This window comes from Dendrobates tinctorius, unplaced genomic scaffold (genome assembly GCF_039654945.1).
Source record: "Dendrobates tinctorius isolate UK_male_01 unplaced genomic scaffold, ASM3965494v1 ptg000058l, whole genome shotgun sequence".
In the NCBI taxonomy this organism is placed as follows: domain Eukaryota; kingdom Metazoa; phylum Chordata; class Amphibia; order Anura; family Dendrobatidae; genus Dendrobates; species Dendrobates tinctorius.
This window is the reverse complement of record NW_027361726.1, coordinates 6060886-6084087: the sequence shown is the minus strand read 5'-3', so window position 1 is coordinate 6084087 and position 23202 is coordinate 6060886. Positions and strand designations below refer to the sequence as shown.

At 44.3% G+C, this 23202-nt stretch overlaps 1 protein-coding gene across 6 annotated transcripts in view; it reads left to right on the top strand.

Annotated features, from left to right (window-relative positions):
• The window catches only part of BEGAIN (brain enriched guanylate kinase associated), a 293257-nt gene that overhangs the window by 149938 nt on the left and 120117 nt on the right, over window positions 1-23202 (top strand). For 3 of the 6 annotated variants that reach the window (XM_073577981.1, XM_073577982.1, XM_073577986.1), the window contains one exon: window positions 22379-22540. In XM_073577981.1, the coding sequence (XP_073434082.1) occupies window positions 22379-22540 (162 nt within the window). Of the gene's footprint in view, window positions 1-3866; window positions 4005-22378; window positions 22541-23202 lie in introns of all 6 variants that reach the window. The other 3 variants (XM_073577987.1, XM_073577984.1, XM_073577985.1) reach the window with 2 other exon arrangements.

Below are 23202 nucleotides of genomic sequence, written 5' to 3'. Positions count from 1 at the left end.
GAACCTTGAGAGGTGAGTAGCTCAGAAAGCACAGAGAGCAGAGAATGGATTCAGTACAAAGTATATGCTGTGAGCTAGGGGCGGACATCTCATTGGTGCAACCTAATCTGCTGCACAAGGGTCGAGAGGTGTAGGGGCCACATCACCTCAAGGGCAGGTGGAATTGTGCATTATGATGAGATATTGGGCTGCAAAGGGCTCATGTATTGTTCTTGCACAGGGTCCTATCTATAGTTCTTGAACAGGGGCCCATATATTGTTCTTGTACAGGGGCACATGGCACATATACTGTTATTGCACTGGGGCCCATATACTGTTCTTGCACAGGGGCCCATATACTGTTCTTGCACAGAGGCCCGTATACTGTTCTTGCACAGGGGCCTCTCCTGTCTGAGCGCCTGTTCCCTGAGCTGCATGCTTTTTGGGGGTCTATTGAGAAATCTCTGGGGGTCTCAGGACCTGGATCCCACCAATCTGCAGACAAATAAAGTGGCAGCAAAATAAAAAAAAGGTAAATGTTTGGTTACTTTATTCCAATAGTTCTTCATAGATGTTACATAATAATGAAACATAATTCAAAAATGTTTTCATCCAACCAACCGGTATCTGTATTATATAGTTCATAAGTAGGAAGGCATTCATTCATAATAATGAAAAATTACATGATATTTGGGGTCTGTCCAGTTGACAACCATTACGTCTGTCGCCCAGCATCTACCTGGGAAGACTCGTGGACTTGTATGTGCAGGTAACCAAGGATCTGCTCTTTATTGGGAGACATTCAAATTATAATTTCCCACTGTAATTAATTATATTAGTCTCTAATGAATCTTATTTTTCGAAGCAGCAACTGGTATATGTTGAGGCTTGTTGCCTAGCAACAAACACCGCTACCGGCAAATAATGATGCCAGATCTCCGCGCTCCAGATCTGGGAGTAACACTCAGTGCCAGACAAGGGCTTGGCATTTTCATACATTACGTGTAAAGCACATTCATCAGAAGACCAGTGCGACATCTGTACATGGTGTGGTAGAGCAGCTCACTCAGCTTCACACAGAGGTAGACACGGGTACACTGCGGCTTTCAGAACTTTCTTTGGTTTATTGTAGGCAGCATAAACCAAGGTTGATCTCCCAAGAAAAGGAGGGGAATGAACCAGCACCATGGAATATAATCCTTTAAAAGATACAATTTTATTAGATATATCACATAAATAGACAAAAATAGAATAAAAGGCTGCTGTACACCAAAATGCAGGGGCAAAAGTTACCAATAAGGTGCAAAAATGTATATAAATATTCAATGAACAAGTAAATAGCAACAAAAAATGCAACTTCCCCATGGAAGAAGCGGATGCAAAAGCAGATCCCCTGACCCTCATGGAAGAAGCAGGTGCAAAAGCAGATCCCCTAACCTCCATGGAAGAAGCAGGTGCGAAAGCAGATCCCCTGATCCCCATGGAAGAAGTGGATGCGAAAGCAGATCCCCTGACCCCCATGGAAGAAGCAGGTGCAAAAGCAGTTCCCCTGACCCCATGGAAGAAGCAGGTGCGAAAGCAAATCCCCTGACCTCATGAAAGAAGCAGATACGAAAGCAGATCCCCTGACCCCATGGAAGAAGCAGGTGCGAAAGCAAATCCCCTGACCACATGAAAGAAGCAGATACGAACGCAGATCCCCTGACCCCATGGAAGAAGCGGGTGCGAAAGAAGATCCCCTGACCCCCATGGAAGAAGCGGGTGCGGAAGAAGATCCCCTGACCCCCATGGAAGGTGCAGGTGCTGAGGTAGAAGTAGTCTTCCCCTTTTCTGGGAGAGTTTTATGTGGACTCCCAAAAGTATTGACAATTTTTTTCCAGCGCATCACTCCCCCAATTACATTCATGTAAAAAAAAGAGCCTTGTAAGGGGGATGTTTACTGCAAAAAAGTTTCACCTGTAAAGAAAAATCTGTGGTGGGTTGCAACAACATCTTATAGAATCTCCCTGAAAGCAAAATCCAAAAGTTGGCAAGTGTATGGTGTAATGATATGTGACAGGAAGGACAGAATAAGGTATTTTTGTTGACTTGGGTCCAGTCAAATTGTCAGTCCCTGTGGAGAAACGGGGTCAGTGGGTGCTCTCGTCCGCTGGCCCGGCAGCCTTTAGCAAGACTGCATGGACCAGGGCTCATACCACTGAACACCCGCTCCATTTCCTGGTGTGCAAAACACTACACAGACAACACAGGGTTAGGGTAAAACAGTGTGGCAATACTTTATTGAACCACAACACCCAATAGCAAACAGAACAATCCCAGCAGTTACCCCAAGATAGTGCACTTTACAAGGTCACACCCTTCCGCTGTTTCGCCGGGATAATGGTTGATGTTACGTCAGAGCTCCCAGGGTCGCTATTCCACCTGTGTGTTTTGTGATAAACACACAGAGAAGAGATATCGACAATCGTAGGGATATGACCGAGAAAGATCCATACAGTCCGTACAATGTCTAAAGCCAGTTGACACAAAGGTCTGAGCTCCCATTGTCCCTATTCCACCTGTGATACACACACAGAGAAGAGGTAACGACAAACGTAGGGAAATGTTAGACAACAGTCCATAGAATCCGTACAAGGTCCAAAGCCAGTTGACACGAGAGTCACCACCTGGCTTATCCGACCATCTCCATGGAACCAGGCGACCGGTGGGTCCCAAAACCTGGCTTTCTCCAAACATATCCATGGTTAAGAGATGGTCACTGGATCAGATCTGTGTCCTTCCAACCAGAGCCAACAACTCCTAAGTTGATTCCTATGTAATCATAGATCCGTGTCCCTCGTGACGGTGCCATGATGAATTGGCTGCAGTCCTCTCGTCCGTTGCATGTTTTGCAGAATGTCCGACTGGTAGCTCTGTGTGATGAGATCTGCTTTCTCTGTCTCTTGAGCCTTTTTATACCCGAGGCATGTGATCTGTTTTTAGATTTACCCAGTGTCCTTCAGTCCACCCTCACAGCCTATCTACCTTCAAAGTCAGCAAACTGGTTATAGAATACAATACATAATTAGCATATGAGCACACAATAAACACACATAAACACACACTATGTACATGTCACTATTACAGACTTACACAGTATGTTAAATGGTATGCAAGTCTGTCTTCTTGACCCACCAGAGAGAAACACTTAAATCCACAAGCCAATATACAGATAAAAATTCTATTCTTCTTGGTTTGCAAAAACATAGTCGTCTGGGTAAGATATACTCTGGTGTCTTCACAGTCCCCCTCATGCTTAATTATAGGCCAGATGATTACAGGGCTTACATTTATTTAATTTCAATCCATGACCCCTAATGTGGTTTTACTTATGCCAGAGAGGCCCCTGATATAACGTGTAATAGGGGCAATAATTGTCACATATTGTGACAATTGTCACAATAATAATTGTCACATGTCAACATAGTAACAGTCTCCTCATAAGGAACAGAGGGGATTTAGGGGCTCTCTGGGTCCCAAGTGTCATGGTAACACTGTAAGCCTCTGCACACTACTATTTTTTTACATTTAGGTATTTTCTTACATTTTCATACTATTGCATTTCATAAAAAAAAAACTACTCATAAAAAATTAGAAATTATTTTAGGATCATCTTCTGTTTGATAAACTCTATATCTCCAAAGAGTTTGTAGACAAAAGGAATGTATTAAAAACTATTACATATTTCCCATAACTAAGCCTTTTAAAATACAAACTTGGCTTTTTTATTTAAAAAAAAAATGAGGAAAAAAAATTCACCTTGACAATGTTACACAAGTGGAGTGACCTCCATGTACAGTAGTAATGGTTCACTTTCTTTCCAAATGAAAGTCTTCTCTGTTTCCCAGGTACTGATTTTGAAGGCAAGATTTCATTGCGCTCCTGAAACATCCCCAGAATTAGATGACCAATGACGAGGACAGGAGAAAATATCCTGGGGTGGCCAATATCTGTTTAAGCATAATATCAGTGTTTACGAGATATAGGTAATTTATGTTGAAAGAGAGTTGAAGCTTTGATTGAGTCTTACCCTGTCTTACCCTGTAATGAACAATGTGATGATGGTCTTTGACTTTTTTATATTTTTTATTCAGACTTGGAATACTCATGGTGATGCAGGAAAGATACAGTTGTGGCCAAAAGTATTGACACCCCTGCAACTTTGTCAGATAATACTCAGTTTCTTCCTGCAAATGATTGCAAACACAAATTCTTTGGTATTATTATCTTCATTTAATTTGTCTTAAATGAAAAAACACAAAAGAGAATGAAGCAAAAAGCAAAACATTGATCATTTCACACAAAACTCCAAAAATGGGCCAGACAAAAGTATTGGCACCCTCAGCCTAATACTTGGTTGCGCAACCTTTAACCAAAATAACTGCGACCAACCGCTTCCGGTAACCATCAGTGAGTTTCTTACAATGCTCTGCTGGAATTTGAGACCATTCTTCTTTGGCAAACTGCTCCAGGTCCCTGATATTAGAAGGGTGCCTTCTCCAAACTGCCATTTTTAGATCTCTCCACAGGTGTTCTATGGGATTCAGGTCTGGACTCATTGCTGGCCACTAGGGTGACCGGATCTCATATGGGGGGAAAAAATGTCAGAATCTTGTTCGTCTGGACCCCACAAAACGATTCCCCTTTCCAGATATTGAGAGAGCCAAAATTTGAGCTCGATCAAACGACGTTAACCCGTGCCGCTCGTCGCTCAAAGTTTGAAAAAATCCAAATTGAGGTATTTTAAGATTTAGGTATTTTGCATAGTCTGTTAGACTATAAAGAATGTGACAACAACATTGCAGAAATAGCCCTGACCAAATTTTCGAACCATTTGTGGTATTTGAATGCAGAGTTGGTGGGATTATCGTTTTTTGATCCCACCATTACAGACAATGAAAAGTTGTTAATGGCTAATAAATTGCTCAGTAGCACAGATGAACCATCAGAGCACGCTAACCTACATGAGTTGATAATTTTACATAGTTATCTAATCTATTCTAGAGCTTTTGTTAAAGTAGTTTTTGAAACGTCAGAATATAATGCTCGGCATTTGCTTACAACTTGCAGGACATATTGCTTTTGTTCTTCATCTTTTGTCAGAAGGTCGTTAAAGTCGGTTACTTCCTACCTCTTTTAATTTTTCTTTCCTAACTTTTGGATTTACAACCCTAGCGTGCTCTGATGGTTCATCTGTGCTACTGAGCAATTTATTAGCCATTAACAACTTTTCATTGTCTGTAATGGTGGGATCAAAAAACGATAATCCCACCAACTCTGCATTCAAATACCACAAATGGTTCGAAAATTTGGTCAGGGCTATTTCTGCAATGTTGTTGTCACACTCTTTATAGTCTAACAGACTATGCAAAATACCTAAATCTTAAAATACCTCAATTTGGATTTTTTCAAACTTTGAGCGACGAGCGGCACGGGTTAACGTCGTTTGATCGAGCTCAAATTTTGGCTATCTCAATATCTGGAAAGGGGAATCGTTTTGAGGGGTCCAGATGGACAAAATTCCGACATCGATTTTTTGCAGTCACCCTACTGGCCACCTTAGAAGTCTCCAGTGCTTTCTCTCAAACCATTTTCTAGTGCTTTTTGAAGTGTGTTTTGGGTCATTGTCCTGCTGGAAGACCCATGACCTCTGAGGGAGACCCAGCTTTCTCACACTGGGCCCTACATTATGCTGCAAAATTTGTTGGTAGTCTTCAGACTTCATAATGTAATGCCATGCACACGGTCAAGCAGTCCAGTGCCAGAGGCAGCAAAGCAACCCCAAAACATCAGGGAACCTCCGCCATGTTTGACTGTAGGGACCGTGTTTTTTTCTTCGAATGCCTCTTTTTTTTCTCCTGTAAACTATGTTGATGCATTTGCCCACAAAGCTCTACTTTTGTCTCATCTGACCAGAGAACATTCTTCCAAAATGTTTTAGGCTTTTTCAGGTAAGTTTTGGCAAACTCCAGCCTGGCTTTTTTTATGTCTCGGGGTAAGAAGTGGGGTCTTCCTGGGTCTCCTACCATACAGTCCCTTTTCATTCAGACGCCGACGGATAGTACAGGTTGACACTGTTGTACCCTCGGACTGCAGGGCAGCTTGAACTTGTTTGGATGTTAGTCGAGGTTCTTTATCCAACATCCGCACAATCTTGCGTTGAAATCTCTTGTCAATTTTTCTTTTCCGTCCACATCTAGGGAGGTTAGCCACAGTGCCATGGGCTTTAAACTTCTTGATGACACTGCGCACGGTAGACACAGGAACATTCAGGTCTTTGAATATGGACTTGTAGCCTTGAGATTGCTCATGCTTCCTCACAATTTGGTTTCTCAAGTCCTCAGACAGTTCTTTGGTCTTCTTTCTTTTCTCCATGCTCAATGTAGTACACACAAGGACACAGGACAGAGGTTGAGTCAACTTTAATCCATGTCAACTGGCTGCAAGTGTGATTTAGTTATTGCCAACACCTGTTAGGTGCCACAGGTAAGTTACAGGTGCTGTTCATTACACAAATTAGAGAAGCATCACATGATTTTTTGAACAGTGCCAATACTTTTGTCCACCCTCTTTTTATGTTTGGTGTGGAATTATATCCAATTTGGCTTTAGGACAATTCTTTTTGTGTTTTTTCATTTAAGACAAATTAAATGAAGATAATAATACCAAAGAATTTGTGTTTGCAATAATTTTCAGGAAGAAACTGAGTATTATCTGACAAAATTGCAGGGGTGGCAATACTTTTGGCCACAACTGTATATATCTTTGTACCATGTTAGCCAGCTTTTAATGGCTAACTGAAAAGATGGTAACAACAGATGTTGTATTAGTCTAGCCTGACTTACAGTAGTGTATTGTAACAGCACAGTAACAGACACAGCACAGTAATAGCACAGGACAGTAACAGACACAGCACAGTAGTGTAACATCTCAGCACAGTAACAGACACAGCACAGTAATAGCATAGCACAGTAACAGACACAGCACAGTAGTGTAACAGCACAGCACAGTAACAAATAGCACAGTAGTGTAGTAGCACAGCACAGTAAGGCTGTAGCCACATTAGTGGTTTTAAAATCAGTCTGATTTTGTTCCTTCAAAGTCGGACGAGTGCAATGCAAGTGTCATGCATTTTTCATGTGAGTACAATCCGATTTTTCACACCTAGCACCCGATTTACATCCGCATGCAGTGCGATTGCTATCCGACTGCAATGCGATTTTAACATGAGATTTTACATAGAGAAATTCTCTAATAATAATAATCTTTATTTATATAGTGCCAACATATTCCACAGCGCTTTACAGTTTAACAGTTCCAAACATAAGTCATAAGTAACAACGTTAACAATACAATAATTAAAGCAAAATAAGATGACCCTGCTCATGAGAGCTTACAATCTACAATGAGGTGGGGGAGATACAATGTACAGGTGTGTATTTACAATGATGTATTTACAATGATGGTCCAGCCATCTTGAGGGAGTGAGGGATGGATGGAGATAGTGAATGGGCTACACATGCACACTTACACATAGAATGACTTTGATTAGTGAACGTGATAGGCCGCTCTGAACAAATGTGTTTTGAGGGAGCGCCTGAAACTATGCAAATTGTGGATAGTCCTAATTTCTTTGGGTATAGTACTCCAGAGAATTGGTGCAGCTCGGGAGAAGTCTTGGATTCGGGAATGGGAGGTATGGATTAGTGGAGAGGTTAGTCGAAAGTCGTTTGCAGAGCGCAGCGGTGTTTAGGCCGATAGAAATGAGGGAGGAGATGTAGGGGGGTGCTGCACTGTGGAGAGTTTTGTGGGTGAGAACAAGTACTTTGAATTCGATCCTATAATGAATGGGCAGCCAATGTAAGGACTGGCAAAGAGCGGATGTGTCCGAGCACCGATTAGCCAGATGGACGATCCTGGCCGCTGCATTAAGTATGGACTGAAGAGGGGATAGTCGAGTAACGGGGAAGCCAATTAATAGAGCGTTGCAGTAATCCAGGCGGGAGTGGATCAATGCTACAGTGAGGGTTTTTGTTGTTTCCATGGTGAGAAGCGGGCGGATTCTAGAGATGTTCTTTAGGTGTAAGCGGCAAGAGCGGGCACGAGATTGTATATGGGATGTGAAGGAGAGATTGGTGTCTAACCTAACACCCAGACAGCGCGCCTGCTGCCGGGGTGTTATTGTGGTGCCACTCACATAGAGGGAAATGTCAGATTTAGGGAGGTTAGTAGACGGCGGGAGCAGAAGTTCAGTTTTGGAGAGGTTGAGTCATTTACACATCGTTTTCAAAGGAAATATTCTTCAAAACACACACACACATATATATAAATATTTATATATGTATGTGTACTGTATATGATAAATAGATAGAATAGAATAAAAGCTGGCAATTCAGTAGCTGCGTAGTGTAAAATAACAGCAGGAGCAGACAGGATAGAATAGATGGATTACATACAGTAAATACACAGTAGATATACAGATGTCAGTGACATATACAATTAGTACAGTGTGTGTGCAGCTTACTGTACATGTATTTAATTAATAAAAGATTATTTTTCTGAAAAAATGGCATGGGCTTCGGCGTAATTTTGTTAACCATCAGCGGGAAATCTAACAGCTGGGGACCGATGTTTATAGCCTGGGAAGGGGGTAATACTCATGGACCTTCCCAGGATATTAATATCAGCTCACAGCTGTATAATTAGCCTTTACTATCAAAATGGGGGACCGCAAAAAAAATGACGTGGGGTCCCCCTATAATAACCAACAAAGACTATGCAGACAGCTGCTGGCAGATATTAATAGCCTAGGAAAGGGCCATGAGTACTGCCTCCCCCCCAAGGCTAAAAACATCACCTCTCAGCCGCCCCAGAAAAAGCTCATCTCTAAGATGCAGCAATTCTGGCACTTAGCCTCACTCTTCCCACTTGCCCTGTATGAGTGGCAAGAGTGTGTCGATAACATCTATATATCTATGTATTCTATGTGTATATATCTATTCTATTCTAACCTGTCACACCATGATTTTACTGTGCGCAGCAGAGGAATTGCCGGCTTTTCCAAGGAGATTGTTGTGTAAAAATCAGACAGCACTTTCATAGTCCGAGTGCTGTGCGATTTTTTTGTCTTGCACCCATTGACTTCTATTGCGGGATGCAATCCGATTTCTGATTACAGTCGCAGCATGCTGCAAGTTTTTTCCAGTCCAATCGTGATCCGATCCGAGCTGGAAAAAAACGCAGATGAACACACAATTGCATTCGTCCGATTTTAACGTAAGTGGGAATGAGCACTTACAGACAATACTGTGTCGATATGATGTGTCCCGGCATAGTGTAACAGCACAGCACTGATTAGACGATGTCATGGAGAGTACGGACAGCCTATACTAATAAGGGAGCGCCCACATGGGGTGTGATCCTGAGGCTGCTCCATGATAAACGGCTACGCCGTACAGATTCTGCATTAGATGTCTGTAATTTGTAGCGATTTCTTACACTAATCTTTTTGAATTTCATGCCTATTGCGACCAGCCTGAAATGAGTGTTACATTGCCGATTATCCATGAAAGGAGATGTCCTCCACGGTAAATGGAAGAGGGTTATTGACTTAAGAGGACGTCTCCATTTCACTACATGGTTCTTTTGTTTGGATGAATTCCCGGAAATAGTTCTTTATATGATGTACTAGTTATTGGGATTTTAAAGGGTTATTGCTCAAATCAAGTTAACATCTACATCCATGTGATGGAAGATAACTTGTTAATCGCTTAGGGTCCGACTGCTGGTACCTGCAGGGATTCTGAGAGCGGGCCTCTGTAGTTTCATCCTGAATGAATTTACACGTGTGTGGCCCCCACACCGCACTATTTTTGGCAGGACTGATAGAGATAGCTGACTGCAGTGCTCAACAGCCCCATAAACAATGAATGAGGCCGAGGGCGCACAGCTCCCTCTGCTCCATTCAGGACAAGGATGCAGATCTGCGTTTTTAGGTTTCCAGACCCTTATTATCAGGAAATTTGGGGGTCCCACTGGTCAGATCTCCTGAAATCAGCACGTTGTAGAGAGGGGATACCTTGATTTTTGAAAATAAGCCTTTAACTTGGACTAGTGGTCAGGAAAGAAGAGTGCAGGGGAAGATCAGACCTGCTTACACTTGGGTGTCTCACCTGCCTACACTTGGGTGTCTCGCCTGCCTTCACCAGGGTGTCTCCCCTGCCTACACAAGGGTGTCTCCCCTGCCTACACAAGGGTGTCTCCCCTTTCTACACCTGGGTGTCTCCCCTGCCTACACAAGGGTGTCTCACCTGCCTACACCAGAGTGTCTCCCCTGCCTACACCAGGGTGTCTCCCCTGCCTACACCAGGGTGTCTCCCCTGCCTACACCAGGGTGTCTCCCCTGCCTACACCAGTGTGTCTCCCCTGCCTACACAAGGGTGTCTCCCCTATCTACACCATGGTGTCTCCCCTGCCAACACAATGGTGTCTCCCTGCCTACACAAGGGTGTCTCCCCTGACTACAGCATGGTGTCTCCCCTGCCTACACAAGGGTGTCTCCGCTGCCTACACAAGGGTGTCTCCCCTGCTTCTACAAGGGCATCTCCCCTGCAGGGGGAGATCAGACCTGCTTACACTTGGGTGTCTCACCTGCCTACACTTGGGTGTCTCGCCTGCCTTCACCAGGGTGTCTCCCCTGCCTAAACAAGGGTGTCTCCCCTGCCTACACAAGGGTGTCTCCCCTTTCTACACCTGGGTGTCTCCCCTGCCTACACAAGGGTGTCTCCCCTATCTACACCATGGTGTCTCCCCTGCCAACACAAGGGTGTCTCACCTGCCTACACCAGGGTGTCTCCCCTGCCTACACCAGGGTGTCTCCCCTTTCTACACAAGGGTTTCTCCCCTGCCTACACAAGGGTGTCTCCGCTGCCTACACAAGGTTGCATTGACATGCATTTCTTGGGCATCTCCAGAATTTGTAAAACTATAACTCCCAGCATAATTTGACAGCTAAGCACTGACAAAAGTGGAAGCTTATAGTGTCAGTCCTTCTTGCTATATTCACCATGGAGGACTTGACATGATTTATTTGATTGAGCAACAAATACTATATGGACATCCTGAGTCTTCCAGGTCATTGCAGTGACTTTCCACTGGCTAATGGATGGTGTCCAAAATGATGACTATATGATTGTAAGATCTGGGGTGTTTCATTGATCAGTTCCCCTTTATCCCCATGGGTAGTGTTGAGAGGATGAATCCCACCATTAATAAAGAGCACTATAGGAGCGGAGGTGATAATCTTTGCATTACGTGCGCACGTTCTATATTGAAATCTTGTTATGAAACTATTCAGACGTCTCAGTGGAGGAAGAAATTCATTTTACTCCCGTGATCTTAATGTTCTGCAATCAGAGAGAGACTGAAGAGCCATTCACTTGATTGTTCTTTATTGTAGGCTCTACCTAGGTTATTATTTATGCAATCTCTGCATTGACCAAGCTCTCTGAGCAGCCCCAAAATGAGATTAAGTGGCCAAATAAAACCCCAAGAGTGAGTAAAGTTTTCTAATTCCATTAGTAGCATTGGACAGGAGGTCTATGATCCCCCATTGTGAGAAAAAAGGGGCCATATACCTCTGATGGGTACAATGGTTGAAGGGTTTTGTTGTAGTTGATTTACAGCCCACGGGACAGCAGAGAGAATAGTGTGGATTAGGTGTGAGAAGTATGTGCTGTAGGCAGCTCGCTGGGGAAAGTCATCTGCTGCTCGAGTGTTGAGAAAGTAGTCTCCAATCAGCACCACATATGATTGCAATATGGGCTAATGGTGTTCCTCGGTGGCACTCACTTTCACTATGGGTGGTGAGTGGCACCAGTGACATCGCATCTACACATTCTAGCCAGGATGCATACACTATCAGCAGGTGTGTATAAACGCAACATCATAGGACAGGTGTAAGATACCTGCTTTCCGTGTATCCGTCCAAGCAGTTATATGTAGTTCGGGTGTCATTGGTGCCACTCCAATCCCAATGCCAAAGTGAATGGTTCTAGAGAACCCCGGTAGCCGGTAGATTTGTATAGAACATATGTTTTCCTGAGGGTAGAAGGGACCTGTAACATCCTGAGAGTTAATCCGCATGCGGTATAATAGAGGACGTATATGGCCCTGTATATTGTAATTATGTAACAAGGTGGCACAGGGTGGTAGTCGTGGGCAAGTTCACTAAGCAACAGTCAGTGAGCACCCTGGCACCTTCTACATGAAAGGATAAAGTCCTGGTACTACTATACAGTTGGTTATCTCGGTTACTCCAGCTTCTGACCTTCAGGCTCCAGGTAACACCACAGAGTCACAGTTCTTTTCCAAAAGTTGAACTTTCCTAAACAGTAACATCACATCAGCAGCACAGTTCACACAGGGCAACGTTTCCTGTACTTTCCCTTCCTTTGCCATACGGGCAGTCCCTTTGGACAGTCCATGTCCCATCTATACCTTCAGCATCACCAGCTCTCTGTCATCCCCTTGTCCGGTTCCAATAGGTAAAGGTGCCGGGAACGCCATCTCAGCTGCTCCCACCCCGGTCTTATACTCTGAATCCTTCCTGGGGATGATTCCTTTAAGCTGGTGCCCGATTACACTATTCTTCAGCTGGGGGTCCCTTACTACCATCCGCAGATTTGTCCCCACAGCTTGCTACTGTCCACTGCATATGTCCTGCCCTTGGGCAGACTGCCCAGGTGTCTGACAGAACCAGGAAGTATTCTGACTAAAAAGTACTCTGCTCTTAGCTGCCCCTCCCATCAGGTTAACCCTTGTGCTGCCTAAGTCCTTCTCTATGCTACACTATACTCTTATCACTAATGTGATATCATCAAAAAAGTCCAATAAACAGAGAAAAATCCACCAGCAAGACCTGAAATAGTGACAAATCCCAGTGCCGACAAAAAGATAACCACTTGCACAATTGTGTTCGTTTAAAAATGTATTATTTTATTAACAAATTCCTTAATATGAATGAACTCAATTAAAAATTAATACTAACAAGATGCCTCTTGTGTGAGGGAGGAACTGCCAGAACAAAACCGCATATAAATAATTTTATAGCATAAATACCTAGTGAGGACCATAATTAGACGGAGTCCCATACACTAAAACACTAGGCTTGTATTTAGAAAGGAAAAAGGAAAAAAGACCCTGCCCTGTATTAATATATTCAAATGTCCTTTTATAGGGCAGAAGTATGCAGTAGAAGGTACAAGTGCCTGCACATATTCACAATGTGTATTAAATATATTAGGTGTAAAACTGCTGCATGCAGATGTAATACATTATTAACAAATCGGGCACAAATTAATATTACCTAATGTGTGACGGTCCGATCAAGGTCCAGCATGCTGATGCGGGGTCTGGCAGTGCTTCCCTCCACCCCAATGCACGTTTCGTATTGTCTTCCTCAGGGGGTGTGAGAACAGGGTCCAGAAGAGAGGAGGCATGTAAGGTTCCCTGCCGCCTCCTTATAATTACTTTGGCATCGTACAATGTATCACTACACTGCCATGATTCATTTTTGGATTTGCGCCAGCTCTGGTTCCGCTATAATTTAAATGTAGCTTTTTTCCTTTCAGGCTAGCAAGGGTTAAATGTCAGTTTCCTTGCTGGCAACTGATTTGATTGCTAGTAAACTGATGTGGTTGGTGACCACTCCCACCATCCTTTAAAAAGTCACATGACCGATCAGCTGACAGAGTAATCAGCTGAGAGTAATCTATGATGACCAAGCCTGGATTAAGGAGCGCTTTGGTTGCAGTAGTGAATCCGCTGTTTTCTTGGAGTACTTGGTCCTGGTGCCTTACTCTCTGCTGTGTGGTAATTTACAGAAGAGACAGTTGTTAAGTATAAGTTCCCCTCTATCTGTCTGTCTTGTTGTTGTTCCTCTCCGTGTTGTTCATCATTTGCAATGGTTGAAGCTAGCATCCTTGCTGGCCAGTACACTAGCCAGGGATTAGTGAGGTGACAATCAGAGTCCAGGCATGGGACAGCGACAGGGTGGAAGGACCCGCTTAGGGCATTATGGGAGTTTAGGAACAGGCTCAGGTTGGAGCTCAGGAGGTTCCCCCATCTCTCGTTCCCTACGGTTAGGACATTCGTCACTGCATTCCATCTCGTTGTAGATATAAGTTGTGTCGTCCACTGATCTTAACCTTCTCGGTTGTGACAGCCTCACATGTAATCCGCATTCTGCAGAAAAGTGAGCGCTGTACGGAAATAGGAAAGAATGGAGCGCTGCACATAGACATGAATTGTGAGCTGAAGAAATGTAATTTGTAGCCAAGGAAGACAAATATTAGGCCTGAAATGTAGTTTGTAAGTAAGAACTGTATTGCCCAAAGCCAGTCATGGTACCGGGTAGTGTCCATTCACACACGGCACTGCACACTTTACCAGTCTCTCCTGTTAAATATTTATTGGCATTATGCATCTCAACAACCTGGTGATTTACTCTCACAGTTCTCCTGATGATGATTGCCTTACCAGTACGTGGATTAGCTGTTACCTGCATGCAGCCTCCATGTCTGGAGAAGAGCTGCAGATTAATCCTTTAACCATACCTTCCAACTTTTGAAAGGAAAAGAAGGATAAAGGCTGCAATGCGCACAGCGCGTCATGACATTTTTTAGGCCACACCCTGACCACACCCATTTCACAACTGGTCACACCCATGTCCACGCCCCAACCACACCCATTTAGCACTGCTAATCACACTGACTGGTACTGAGGGAACAGTGGCTGGCATTACGGGCACAGTGGCTGGCATTATGGGCACAGTGGCTGGTACTGTTGGCACATTGACTGGTACTGAGGAATAGAAAGAACAGAGAGAGAGAAATAAGAAAACAGAGACAGAAAGAAAGAACAGAGAGAGAAAGAAAGAGGGGAAAGAAAAACAGAGAAAAAGAAAGAAGCAAAGAAAGAAAGGGGAAAGAAAGAGAGAATAGAGAATGAGAAAGAAAGAGGGGAAAGAAAGAAGAAAAAAAGAAACAGAGAGAGAAAGAACAGAGAGAAAGAAAGAGGGCACAGAAAAAAAAGAACAGAGAGAGAACGAAAGAAAGAAAGAAAGAACAGAGAGAGAGAAAGAACAGAGAGTGAGAAAAGAAAGAACACAAAGAAAGAAAGGAGAAAGAAAGAAAACAGAGAGAAAGAAAGAACAGAGAGAAAGAAAGGAAGAACAGATAGAGAGAAAGAAAGAACAGAGAGAGAAAGAAAAAGATTAGAGAGAGAAAGAAAGAGGGGAAAGAAAGAGAAAAAACAGAGCGAGGGAGAGAGAAAGAAAGAAGAGAGAAAGAAAGGGGAAAGAAAGAATAGAGAGAGAGAACGATGGGAAAGAAAGAACAGAGAGAGAAAAAGAACAGAGAGGAAGAAAGAGGGGAAAGAAAGAACAGAGAAAGAAAGAAAGAACAGAGAGAAAGAGAAAGAAAAAACGAGGGGAAAGAAAGAACAGAGAGAGAAAAAGAAAGAAAGATGGGAAATAAACAGAGAGCGAGAAAGAAAGAACAGACAGAAAGAAAGAGGGGACAGAAAAAAAGAACAGAGAAAAAAAGAAATAGGGGAAAGAAAGAAAGAAAGAACAGAGAGGGAGAGAGAAAGAAAGAGGGGAAGAAAGAACAGAGAGAAAGAGAAAGAGCAGAGAGAGAAAGAACAGAGAGAAAGAGAAAGAAAGAGGGGAAAGAAAGAACAGAGAGAAAGAAATAAAGAAAGAAAGGGGGGAAAGAAAGAAACAGAGAAAAAAAGAAAGAACAGAGAGAAAGAAAGGGGACAGAAAAAAGAACAGAGAGATAAAGAAAGAGGGGAAATAAAGAACGGAGAGAAAGAAAGAAGAAAGAAAGAAAAAGAACAGAGAGAAAGGAGTGGACAGAAAAGAACAGAGAGAGAAAAAAAGAAAGAGGGGAAAGAACAGAGAGCGAGAGAGAAAGAAAGAGGGGAAAGAAAGAACAGAAAGAGAAAGAAAGAGGGGAAAGAGAAAGAAAGAACAGAGAGAAAGAAAAAGAAAGAAGGAACAGAGAGAGAAATAAGAGAGAGAGATAAAGAGAGGACAGAAAGAACGGAGAGAGAGAGAAAGAGGGGAAAGAAAGAGGACATAGAGAGAAAGAAAGAGCAGAGAGAGAAAGAAAGAACAGAGAGAGAAAGAAAGAGCAGCGTGAAAGAATGATTAGAGAGAGAAAGGAAGAGGGGAAAAAAGAAAGAACAGAGAGAAAGAACAGAGAAAGAGAAAGGAAGAGGGGAAAGAAAGAAATGAGAGAGAGAAAGAAAGGAAGAGGGGAAAGAAAGAAATGAGAGAGAGAAAGAAACAGAGAAAGAAATAAAGATTCTATAAAGTCCAAGGCGATCCCTCTGTCCACACTGTCGGAGGATACGGTGATGAATCTGAAGCATTCCCTGAAGTGCCTCCATGGTTCCGTTAGAATCTCCTCCCGAAATAACCTAATTTCCGGTCAGCTTCCAGCGCGTCACTTCCAGTGGAACGTCACGTGAGAATTTTAAAGTGCTCCTCGGGGCTCTGCCGTGTACTCCCGTGTCCGCGGGAAAAGTAACCTCCCAGCCAGGGCAGTAGGGCAGACTCAAAATCGGGACTGTCCTGCTGGATCCGGGACGGTTGGGAGGTATTAATGCTCCCCACCATACACCTTGTACATGCATAGCTCTGCACACCTCATTCACACATGGTTCTGCTTTGTCTGCCTCGTACACACACGGCTCCACTCCGTACACCTCGCTCGCACACATGGTTCCACTCCGTAAACCTCGTACACATGCGACTCTGCTCTGTACACCTTGTACACACGAGGCCACGCTCTGTACACCTTGTACACATACGGCTCCACTCCGTAAACCTTGTACACATGCGGCTTTGCGCCATACACCCCGTACACACGCAGTTCCACTCCATACACCTCGTACACACGCGGCTCCACTCCATACACACAGCTCCACTCCGTACACCCTGTACACACACACGGCTCCGCTCCGTACGCACACGGCTCTGCTCCATACACACGCGGCTCCACTCCGTACACCCCATACACACACAGCTCTGCTCTGCTCCGTAAACACATGGCTCAGCTCCGTACACTTTGTACACACAGGGCTCCGTTCCGTACACCTCGTACACACACGGCTCCGCTCTGTACACCTCATACACCTCTCCGCTCCATACACCTCGTACAAACGCGGCTCCGCTCTCTACACCCTGTACACACGAGGCTCCGCTCCGTATATATCTCTGCTCCGTACACATCGTACACACACGGCTCTGCTCCGTACACCTCGTACACATCTCCGCTCCATACACACGAGGCTTTGCTCCGTACACCTTGTGCACACCCATGTCTCCGCTCCGTACAAATTTCCGCTCCGCACACCTTGTACACACACGGCTCCACTCCGTACACCTCCGCTCCGTACACTTAATACACACCCGGCTCTGCTTTGTACACCTTGTACACAGACGGCTCCGCTCCATACACCTCGTACACACACGGCTCCGCTCCATACACCCCGTACACATGCGGCTCCGCTCCGAACACTCCGTACACACACGGCTCCGCTCCGTACACCTCGTACACACATGGCTCCGCTCCGTACACCTCGCACACACTCGGCTCCGCTCCGTACACCTTGTACACGCACAGCTCTGCTACATCCACCCTGTAAACTTCTCCTGACCCCACACATAAACTTCCTTCATCCAGCACCATGACGACCAGCTCAGCAGAGTCCTGCAGACACCGAGGCACCTGATCATGTGACCCCTGACTCCTCCACTCCTGTGACATCATCACAGGTCCTGTGCCACAGAAGAGAACAGCCTAGTGATGTCATTGCAGGCTGTAAGGTGGCTGCGGTGAGTCTCTGGGAAGGCGAGGATGGGGTGCATGGGGGGTCGTGCGGCTTATCTCCCTGCAGTGCGGGAAAAATAGAGTCCTGGGCGGGACAGCGGGGCAAAAACGGGACTGTCCCGCGGAATCCGGAACGGTTGGGAGCTATGCTTTAACATCATCAGCCAGTGGCCAACCACAGGCAGCTATCAACCCTGCCACCCGCATTGCACTAGTGTACGATTTTCTGTCCTCTGTCCCATGTTCTGGCTATGGCTCACACCCATCTGTAATAATAGTAAAGGGAACAAGTCATCTCTCTATACCAGAACACGTGTAATCGGTGCAGACAATCAGTGTCAGGAGCCAAAGGTAACCGGCTCCGCTTTCAGGAAGTCACACAGGAAGCCTAGGTTATGAACTGTATCACTGGTATTACACAGAACAAATACAATTATATGAGGGCAGTGCCAATCTAATCAGGTCACACGGATTATATCAACCACTACTGACTGATACAAAACATAGCAGAAGCGTCAGAGCCTCGAAAATTATCACTTTATAAAAAACACAATACGTATGGAAAAAATCCCAATACACTGTCAAAACTGAATTATTTTGTGCGTATTTTTACATTGGACATGTACAGACTTCTTGTGCATGCGCAGTGGAATTCTCCTTACCTAGAATGACAGTGATCCTGGCCATCGTCGTAGGATCTGGACTCTCTGCCCACGAGCGTCAGTCACCTTTGTGAGCTCATTATTTATTTGTGCTGCTATTTCCAATGTATGACAAAGTATGTGAACCCTGAAGCTGCGAGTTTGGGGACATTATTAAGAGGATCCCGAAGAGTCAGGAAGTTTATATCCACAGGCGCCCATGATGATTTTCCAAAGGTTTGCAATTTTTGCACAACAGAGGCTCACCCCACAGGAGCATAATTCACTAGCTTTTCTGACTTTGATAAATAGGTTACAATATAATCTAAACTCAGCACTTCACCATCTGACATCCTGAGGTGTCGTTCATCCTCGGTGATGAATTGGGGACGTTTAGAGATAATTTTCCGAGGGAGAAGGAATTACTAACTTGTATATGAGACTTGATGCCTACAGTATCATCCCAGATCATGTTAGCAGTTAAAGGACTCAGCCACCCAAATGACATTTATACATTGGGATGATTAAGCAAGACACCAAAATTTACGTCATCCTGTCTGTAAATTCCAGAATACCCATTTAAGACATTAACCTACGAGTGATGCTTTGCAAAAGTGAGTTTATTTTTATTAGCTCTATTAACCTATGATCAGTGACTAACTTAGCTGCATTGTTTTTTGAAGTCAGAGGTAGTTTCAAGTGCTTACACCATAGCTCCCAATGGTTCCAAATTGGGACTGTCCCGATTTCTGGGCTCAGTCCCACTGTTCCTGCACATCCGGGCTTTGTCCCGGCTTCCAAATACTCACCTCTCTCCTTTCTTTACCACTTAGTAGCTGCTCCTCAGGGGCGGGGCCACATCTCACTGCAGCTATGCTTTTCAGATCCGCTGATCCACGCAGCAGGAAGTAATCCATGGCACAAGTCTTCGAAAGTAGAATTGGTCAGGCGGTTTCTAATAAGCAATCAGCAGAAAGAGCCTGTGTCTTACTTGCGGTGCACTTCTTTAAGTTCCCACTAATCAAGAGTTTGGGGTGTAGTTTGGATGTGGAATTTTTCCCCCTGTACTTAATACCTGATTTCTAGTTTTTGAAATATCTATTGAAAAATGTTACTCTACATTTCTTTACTTTGGAAGGGGGCACATACTTTTGTTTGCAGCACCATAACGATTGTAATTAGCACATCTAGAAATCTGAGGTGGATCCCTCTGTGATCTCCTTAGTTCAGCCAACTTCTGCCCTAAAAGCATTGGCCCAGGCGATGAGACACCACATCTTTCCTTTTCTGGCCCACTCCTAAGACATGCAGTGGCCGTGGGTAACATGGGCTATAACGACTTAACGTTACGTGGCTGCTGAGCTGTCCGGGCCTATAGCACATGTGGACACTTGGGTGCCCTGGCCCCATCTAACTAAACTGCTCTTCAGCACTAACCTTAACTCCCAGCAGCCCCTCTTACAATTAACCCTTTATGAACAGCCTATCAAGCCCAACTAGTATGCCCCTATCTATTGGCCCGCAACATAATTACATCTACCGGTCTATGGGGCAAATATGTACTAAGAGTGCCCTCCTCTAATGTCCCAAGAAGGATGCACTAGCTTTCCCTAACTGTACAAAAGACACATAATATTATACAGTACACAATGGTAAGTACATGTGGCAATACCATAAACGATGAGCAGTAATACATAGTCATACATGTAGCAGTACCGCAGGCAATTACCATAAAACACATTTGTAAACATTATAATACAGCAATATATACACCAGATGGAGGCCCGATGCTATCGCATCGGGAGTGCACAGAGACATACTCTCCACGCTCCTGGCATCATCCCGTCCCAGCAATGCTTAGCGCGAAGGACCGGAGATGACGTCACTCTCGCGAGAGCGCAACGTCATCAGCGGTCTTTCGCGCAAAGCATTACTGGGACCGGAAGATGCCGGGCACGTGGTGAGAGGAGGGAAAGAGTCCGGGGGCCGTCGGAAGGTGAGTATATCTCTGCGCTCTCCCGATGCGATAGCATCGGGCCTCCATCTAGTCTCCAATATAATCGTCTAATTCTGTCTGTCTCTCTGTTTGTAACGGAAATCCCGCGTCGCCGAGATATCATCTAAAGATATCATTGAATTGCATGTTAGCTAAGTATTCTAGTCGTACTTCTGATCCCCCTGTCCCCGCACCTTCGATGCATAAATACCTTTTTTATCACTCTTCCGATGTATGGAAATCGCCGCGGTCTGGTTGGGCGATGGGCTTGGCTTATTCTCCTTCCCCCCCACCTTGGCTTGCTGGACCTAATTTCTTCTGTGAATATCACAAATGCCGTTGTTTATTCGCGCCTGCGCATTGATATGGCCGATCGCACTTGCGCAGTATGCTTTGCCTAACTGTGGACAAAGCATATAATCACTACTGCGCATGCGCCGGTATTTTTCCCTGCGTCTATGACCCGGAAGTCTTCATATGAAGACTTCCGGGTCATAGACGCAGGGAAAAATACCGGCGCATGCGCAGTAGCGATTATATGCTTTGCCCACAGTTGGGCAAAGCATACTGCGCAAGCGCGAACGGTCTTTTCAATGCGCAGGCACTGACATACTATGTGAACTCAAGACTAACAATAACTAAATACGCAGAGCAAGACAAGGGGGGGGAGAGAATAAGCGACGCCCATCGGACCAGACCGCGGCGATTTCCATACATCGGAAGAGTGATAAAAAAGATATTTATTCATCAAAGGTGCGGGGGCGGGGGGATCAAAAGTACGACTAGAATACTTAGGTAACACACAACTGAAAGATATCTTTACATAATATCTCAAAAAATGGGTGACAGATTCCCTTTAATATGGTCTTGCCAAACTCATCTTAAAAAGCAGTCAATGTGCCTTTGCTGAGCCTCACATTGCCAGCCCTGTTTGAGGATTAGGATCTGGGCCTTTGCTGGGATCGATTTCAGAATATTTAATAATACATTGCTCTGGGGCTTTTAATACAATACAATGCTTTACATTCTATTTACATTATATATGCTAATTGCTATTAGTCTTTCTCCCCTTTAATTGGAGGCCCCTTTTGCCCTGTCTTTTTAACTTTCCAATTGTATTTTTAATATTGTTATTCAGTAAAGTTATCATTTTTATCACATTTTTTGCTTCTCCTCACTTCTTAATGTTTATGGCACCCTACCATAATAGATCATGAAAATAATATGATGGAAATACTTACCAAATACTGAATGTGTGAACGTGGCCTTATCCTTAGACTTGGAGAGTTAATGACTGATGACAGCTGAATTGTACTGATAGAGGCCTAGATAATTCGATGTGTTACAGACGTCATAAAGCGTGCACACTGTGCTGCTATACAAAAAGAAAGTGTGTCTCCAATATGGCCCCAATTACTATAACATGTAAGATTAGAACCTACACATTCTTTCTTACATCTAATAAATGATCTAGAATCCGATACATGACATTCCCTTTAAGGCATCCAAATTAGTGGTGATTCTGTATTGGTATTACCATGCACCGTACAAGAAAAGATCTAATGAAGGAATCTGCCACTTACAGCTCTGGACCATTAATACTTAATGCTAATTTATTTGCATACCTGAGAATGGGCAGTGTCTGAGATCAGCTTGTGGAGGCGCGAGGAGGCAGCAGCAGCAGGCAGCAAGCAGCAGCAGACAGCAGCATGCAGCAAGCAACAGCAGACAGCAGGCAGCAGCAGCAGGCAGCCTTCTTCTCACGCTGCGTGTTTGCTTCGCTGCTAATTACGCTTAGTGGAATATTTCTTCCTTGCTTCCAGCAGCTTACAAGACCAGAAGGAAGAGCTGCAGAAACGCCTGTCGTACACAACACACAAGCTGGAGATGCTGGAAAATGAGTTTGATTCCACCAGGCAGTACCTGGAAACGGAGCTGAGGAGAGCCCAGGAGGAGCTGGAGAAAGTGACGGAGAAGCTCAGACGGTCAGTCTTAAATTTCCTAGCAATCTCAGATATTGTGATACATTGTAGTTCCTCCCTTCTCCCTTTATAACTGTTTATGTGCTGCTTGATGCCACTTGGAGGCTTCATTCCTTGTAAATAGGAGCTCTGTGGGCCTAGGAGACCAAAAACTGTAAAGTAACAGGTTAATAACCCATTTGGGTCCCTATAAGATCTCACAATACATAGAAGAAATGTAGAATTGCTTCTAAGACATGAACACGACTTGAGATTTGTTATATTGAGCTCACGTGTTGCTCTAATTTAAAGTGACCCAAAAAGGCTCTAAGACCACAGTTTAATGACCTGCCCAGGAGGACGCCCTCGAGGGACAAAAACTGATACTTAGCTTGAGGAATTCTAGTTTATCTATGAGAAAAAATGAGCAAGTCTGCCCACCGTCTATTAGACAGAAGAGGCCTGTGCCCAGGGGCAGCCACAAGCATGAGGCCATGGGCCAAATTATACCATGAGGGGGTGGGTGAAAGAGTCTCCAATACTTTGCCTCCTCCTGTACAGTAATTCTACTTTGTTTTGCTTAAAACCTATAAACATGTTTTGGGACAATGTTTGTGGGCTTCCACCATTTTCATTTCCCAGGCAGTTGCTTAGAAGAACCCATGGCTGCTGTGTTTGGCACAAGG